This window comes from Cebidichthys violaceus, unplaced genomic scaffold (assembly GCF_023349555.1).
Source record: "Cebidichthys violaceus isolate CVI_PGR_0920_01 unplaced genomic scaffold, fCebVio1.0.p SCAF_31, whole genome shotgun sequence".
NCBI classification, from domain to species: domain Eukaryota; kingdom Metazoa; phylum Chordata; class Actinopteri; order Perciformes; family Stichaeidae; genus Cebidichthys; species Cebidichthys violaceus.
Genome location: NW_027176495.1, coordinates 3,113,527 through 3,120,445, shown reverse-complemented (window position 1 = coordinate 3,120,445; position 6,919 = coordinate 3,113,527). Strand labels below are relative to the sequence as shown.

The window sequence follows — 6,919 nt, the reverse complement described above, 5'->3', positions numbered from 1 at the left end:
GGCAGGCCATCGGTAAGTCTCCTTCTGTTGCATACTGAAAGATGTGGCCACAAGTGCTGGATACAAGACAATTGATACATTTTACCTTCATTTCTTAAGATTCTCTTGAGTCAACTGCTTAAAATATATCACCATTTGTTATCACTGACGTGCTGAAACGTACAAAGTCAACAAACTGACACAGTTACACAGCAGTATCTATTTAAAGTTAGCCAACATTAGCCACCACAAACTGCTGGTCATACCAGACCAAGTAAAGCTGTAGCAGCAAAACCTCTGAGTGTATTTAGCTGAGTAACGGTGCATTTATAAATTTAGAAACTGATGCAGGCTGTAAATCAAAAGCAGCACGTTTTTCATTAAGTTAAATTGTACATCTTTCTTATCTGTTTCTTTCCAGCTGACAGTTGGCCAATGAACTTCGACGATTCCAACGCACGGAAGGACTGGGGCTGGAAGCACGATTACGATCTGCCAGAGCTTGTCCAGACGATGCTTAACTTTTTTGGCGCAGAGTCGCGCATGGCTCGTGCTAACTGAGGGCTCACAATATCCGTCTGAGTATTCTTTGTACATAATGTAAAGACTCACCAAAGAGAATAGAGAAACTTGGCCTGTACATAGTCGTTCTCTCGCTTCTCTCTGTAAAATCAGAAGGGCTCTGCATGCCTGGCACAAGGCTACCGTGTCTTCAGAATGTAAAGGTCAGTGCGGGCTAGACAATCGTCTCCACTCCCGTCTTCTCTACTCCTGCTGTGCTCTTTTTCCTCGTTTTCCTGCTTGGAGATTTGTGGCGAAGAGCAGTTTGTCAGTGGAAGTTTGCCGTCAGGGATAACAACGTGGCCTGTGACAACTTGTTTGGAATGAAAAAGAAGATGACTTACATGTTGATAAATTGCGCAAAAATCTATTCAACAAACTCAGAATTTTGCCTTGTGAATTTGTTAACGTTTCCACCAGTTTTTCTTTGCAAATCGATCAGGGTTTACTTTTCTGCTAAATTTCAAAGTGTTGTCAAAATTCAGGTATTCTGGGCCTAAAGCTCCTGGGGCTAAAATCAAGTAAGTTTGTATTGAGAGGTGTACAAATACACAAGTTGTGTCCTTTGATGCACTTTAGACAGATTCATATCTTAAAGTTAGAGACAATTGAATCAGTCCAATCACTGCGGTCACTCGATCTGTAAAAATTCGTAACAATTGTTCTTCTGTTTATTCCACGTGCGATTATTTATTGTCCATTGGTGTTAAACGTGTGGGAGCTCTATCGAGTGAAACCATTTCTTAACACTGTTTTTAAGTGTTCCTGTCCACTTTGTTGGATTATTTTGACACAAAAAAGGAAATGTGACTCTGTATGCAACATTTCCGTTTGGCCACATTTGGTCATTTCTGTATGTCAACATTTTGTTTGAGAAATGCTGTAATTGGTTTCTATGTGAAATCTGTCTGTTCTTTCAATCATTCAACAAGCTTTGACAATAAAACCTTTTTCCACTCACCTCTACCCGTATCTGTTGTTGTTGTTGACGACTCCTTCACAACAAGTTCATCAAGACTGTCTTACTTAAAATTGCCGCAGGCAGCGTTGCCTCAGTTCCAGCCCTCTCGGTGGTGGAGAACATACCACGGTAAACATTTGAGTACAAAATGTCCTCACAGAGAACACTTCACTCCTGAGAAAACCAATCCGTCTGTCTTTACTACGAGAGTTTTAGATGTGCTACATTTTAAAAGAATGAATTACCTTTTGTTTGAAAGCAGTACACAGATGCCAAGTCTTGGTTGTAAGTTATGCAAGCCGTGGAGCATAAGATGGATATGACTTACAGCACTTGCATTGGAGCATGAATTTAGTTATCTTGTTGAGAATTCTGTGGCGTAAAGCTTTATATGCAGGATCACTCTCAAAGGATTTTTTTAGATTCACCTCAAATTTGCCCTTTATTGATCTATTTGTTGATTTATTGACTATTAAAAAAAAAAAAAAAAAAAAGGCCGCTTGCATTTCCAGCATTTTTGAACCGGTTGAAACCAGTCTTGTCTGATTGCACAGATGAAAAAATATGCAGAGAGATTCTGCAGGGAACAGTACGAAGGTTTGAGCTTTTGGCAAGTAAGACCTGTAATTATAATCTTTAAATAACTTTGTTTTGGTCCAACCCAAAAGTGATTCAAAGCATCATAAGACTTGAAGAAGTCTTCAAGAATTCTTGCATTTGTGGAAATTTGAGAAAACAGAGTTAAACAGAGTCAGGATCAGAAGGCTGGTGGGTTTACCGGGAGTCAGGCAAGTTAGGTAGAACAGGGGCAGGCAGGGTCGGTAACAGGAAATCTGTCCGTGAGAGAGTGCTGGAGAGTCTGGCATAGAAAACCGAAGAACAATCTGGCAGTGTGTGTCTGGGAGGCCGGAGTCTATAGGGGCTTGATTAATGATCAGAGGCAGGTGAGTGAACAGGTGAGAAGCCTTAGACTGACGAGGAGGGAGTGACTGACAAGTAGAATGAGGAGGGTGTGGAGCTGAACTGTGACACTGTGAATTGTTGTTCAGGTGCCTCCGAAATATATTGTGTTATTGTTTGAGTTAGATTAGATTACATTGTAGATTCAAATATCACGTGGACATAACAAGGCAAATAAGTTGTTTAAGTGTGTAAAATGTAAAAATGTTAAAAGTTAATTACATGTTTTAATACTGGATGTGGATGAACAGTGAGTATGATCAACAATATTTACAGTGTACATTCAAGTGTAATTAAATCTTACCCACTGCAAAGTAAGTCACACTTTAGAAATGATCATAACTTTCCTCAAACTGTCTGTTTTGGTTCATATTTTGCCCAGTGTGTGTTTAACTGATACAAATATCCAATTTATATATTTCCCTGAAATTATTTAGTAAAGACAGTAGTTAATATTGCTAGCCTACATACTGATATTTAAAACCCAGATGAGAAAAGTGTCCTCCTCAGCACATCAATAAATGCAATATACTGCAGCATTATTTTCTTCACAGCATGGGACCATAAACTGTAACCCTGAGGACAGCAATGTCCTTCACCATATGCTTGATAGCCTTTCTTCAATTTCTCTGTGTCAGTAATTGGAGCTGTTCGGTGTGACCTTGTTTGTTTTGCAGTTGTGCTGCAGAGGCAAAAGAGCACAGAGGGAGACAGACTGCCTGAGTGCCATGAGAGATTTTAATTTCAAACTGAATTAAATGTTAAGGTAGGGTGCACTTTATATTTGGTCTTAATCATGAACCACTCAGACTGAAGAGCTCAACCAAACGCTAAACAAGCTCTCGGCACTAATTGGCACCTCTTCTCTGTGGATGTGTGTCAATAAAACTGCAGGTGCGCTCTCTGGTTTGGAATGAAAAATTACAATTTACTCATCACAAATCTCAAGAAACCTTCAGAAAGTGTATGCAGGCTTTATCACACATCCTTATAAGAAGAAATGATTTCACACTCACATTCAGCAGAAGTTCTGCAAATAATATTACCTTTGTTGTCCTAAGATTTTGCAGCTTGTATAACGTGGGAAGACATAACAATGTTAACACCTCATGGAAATGGACTCTAAAGTACCTTAAACAGGATTTGCAATGGCTCCAATGTAGCCTACATCTCGAATAAAAGTTTCTGTGCCATAGGGAACAGAGTGTCTTTACACTGATGATTAGCTGCCAGTTTGAGATGGTCTTAAAGAACCTAAAGGGCCTAGAGGGAATTATGCAGGACTGAAAAATCGACATACAGCTTATAGAATTTACAGCACATATGCAAGCAAATGTAATGCATGGGCATGTTTCTGAAGGCAACACATTCCTGCATACAAATTTTGTTTTGCATGCCCGTGAATGTGACTGGACATGTGCGCCTCGCAGACGACGCTTTCAGTTGGAGGGTTGTGTGAAGAAGGTGTTTTGAAACACAAACAAAGAGGCTTGTGACGGGGTCCTTCACTCTCTACTTCTTGTTCTCTCTCTAGTAATGGGAACCTTGTCTCTTATGTAAGACAGTCTCCCTGGGTGTGCACACACGCTTGCAGGCCCGCCTTCCACCGGCCAATCGGGTGGCTTCCTCGGTCGCCTGGGCCCCCCGTGTTTTGTTCGTCATCGTGTAATAAGATTCACACAGTGTGCAGCAGCTTACGTTGGACCCGGGCAGAAAGTGAAGGACGAGACATAAAGAAGGCCGGGGGAGGGAGCTGCTGGGCAGTGGGCCAGAAACGCCATAACACTCTGTGCCACAGCTGTTATTCTACATGGAGACCTGTTGCCATGGTTATAGAGCCCAAGACCCCACCACCGCCTTCCTCTTACCCTCGAGCCTCAAGGGAAATGTAAAGGCCTACTGTATACTGTATATATCACTGCCTTACAGTTACAGGCGTTCAGTCAGCTGAGTCAGTGCAGTCTTGTGGCTTCTTTATTTCTTATCTGAGACAATGTTTCACTGGAACAGAGAAGTTGCCTCATCAAGTAGCAAAAATGTTTCCACTTATTACAGATTTTATGTTTTCAATGTCTTCTATTCATTCCTTAAGTTTTTAAAGGTTTCGCAAACCATTTAAATGACATTTGCTCTGCTCCAGTAGTCTGGAACAGGGCTGACAGTCAGAAAATCCATTTTGACTTTGAGATCATGCCCACATTTGTGAGCTCTATGATTCAATGATCCATATGCTATACATGTTGAATGACATTTTGGACCTGATCTGACTTAAACATTGGGAGTGCATAGTATTGCATTTCTGAAATCATTTGAGATCTGGACATAATGGCTGTAACATACAGAGAACTCTTTCAAGGGTAGCTGAAGAAAGAAGAAGAAAAAACAGGGCGTGTAAAGATCAGGTGCAGTGATACTGCACAGTATCATGATTCCTATTGTCAGCTCCTCTATAGCACATATTCAGGTTGACAATCTTCACTGTCGCTGATCCCTTTCAGGCTTCTGGCACAGTTACACAACCTCACCTTAATCCCATGCTTGAGGTAACTTTAACCACAGATTTGTGGTCAGATTAGAGCTTCACACTACTCAGCCTTAACCATTATAGTCTCAAACTAATGTCCGACTCTGTAACAGCAGATGTGATGATCTTGTTCACTTTAACAGGTAAAGATGTGCAATTAGGACAAGATACTGTGGCATTATCTGACCTTATATTGTGCATGTTTTAACTTTATGCTAACCATAATTATTTTTTATAAAGAGTTTAGTTTTCAAGGAGATATTTATTTAAGCTACTGTATGTTTGGAACCACTACATCTCAATTCAAAACCCCAAATAATTAAGATTAAGATCCAACAATAAGCAAATAAACTCATATTAAATATATATTATATTTATTGTTTTATTTTGAAATGTGTTGATTAGACATAAAAAGTAAAAGTGGATATGTCCATGCTCATTTAGTGTGGTGCAATATTATACAGTTTTTGCTGTAATGCAATGCCGCGATAAAAATAATCTCATCTCATAACATCTCATGTGCCACAGGAGAGGACACGTGTGTTACAGAGCTTGGATTCTAAGAATAAATCTGAACTACTAACACTGAGACACATTAATGTTTAGTTTTTGCACTTGTTTAGTCTGATCCCAATGTTTCCTTGCAGGTATCGCACATACAACTTTCTCACTCATTAATCACTTTTTAACGGAAATACATTTTTCACCTCACATGGGGACTATGGGGAAAAAACGTTTCCTTACTGACATACATTTTTGAAACTCCTTTCTAAGGCTTACCACTCCTGAAGTTGAACCAAGTCAGACGTTTTCAAAACAAACCACTTCCTGGAATTTTTTTTGCAGAAATAAATATACGCCTTGTGTCCTTAGGCACACAAGAAATGTACTGGCAACCCCATATCAAGACTGAAGTTGTTCCTTTTGATAAGGCTTAAACATTTCCCTAGAAAGCTTGTATAACCGATAAGTAGCTCAAGGACACTCACTCTTACGGTATTCAATCGTAATCAGTTAATAAACTGAAGCTGTAAGCGCTCCCGGCTCCATACTTTAACACCCAAACAGCAGCTGTAAGTGAGATCGACGCAACCACCCAGTGACTTCCTAGAAACTTGGGCTATAAAAAATAAATTGAATTGAATGACCATTTGTTGTGATATTTCTGTCAGTAGGCCTACGAGAAGCAGCTCTATGCCCAAACATGTTTGAAATGTGATCTTGTACAGATGAGGCTGAGTGCATCACATGCATCAGTGCAAACAGTATGACATTGTCTGCAAGAGCACATTAAGCAATGCTTGCTTGAGTTGGGCAACTCATAGTTTGTTTTGGGTGGAACTTGGGGACTAAATTATTGGGCTGATATCAGCTGATATAGGCTGATCCCAAATATGCCTAGTATATATTGGAAGATATTAAGTCTTTTTAAGTTAAGTTTTTTTAAATATATATTGTATCCTTGTTTCAAGGATTTTATATGTTGCGGTAGGCCTATTTGTTATATATATATATATATATATATATATATATATATATATATATATATATATATATATATATATATATATATATATATATATATATATATATATATACACAATTGTTACAATAAAGGTGAATACGAACATTCTATTTTTCAATATGATAAACTGAATATTATATTATTGGGCTGTAGTTTGGGTTCATTGAACCTGAGTGACCCACGTAACATGTTCATATGCTGTGGGTTTGTGACTGTGGCGCTCTCTGTTGGCGAAGATAACCACTTGCAGTGATACTAATATATTATATTATATATTGTTATAATAAACGACTAATTTATATGTTTTCATCCGTACAAAATACCACACACAATTAATATCTTATCACGGTATGTTTACGCAAACAACCAGCGTGCTCATGTATTCTCTTCAGGCATTTTCTGGGAACCC

General features: G+C 39.0%; 1 protein-coding gene across 1 annotated transcript in view; it reads left to right on the top strand.

The window, feature by feature from the left end:
• Window positions 1–1,506, top strand: part of tdh (L-threonine dehydrogenase) — a 6,817-nt gene extending 5,311 nt beyond the window's left edge. Inside the window, exons 8-9 of the mRNA XM_068724700.1 lie at window positions 1–12; window positions 401–1,506. The exon at window positions 1–12 is cut by the window's left edge and continues 258 nt beyond it. Coding sequence (XP_068580801.1) covers window positions 1–12; window positions 401–540 — 152 coding nt within the window. The 3' untranslated portion in view covers window positions 541–1,506. The remainder of the gene's footprint in view (window positions 13–400) is intronic.
• Window positions 1,507–6,919: the final 5,413 nt, after the last annotated feature.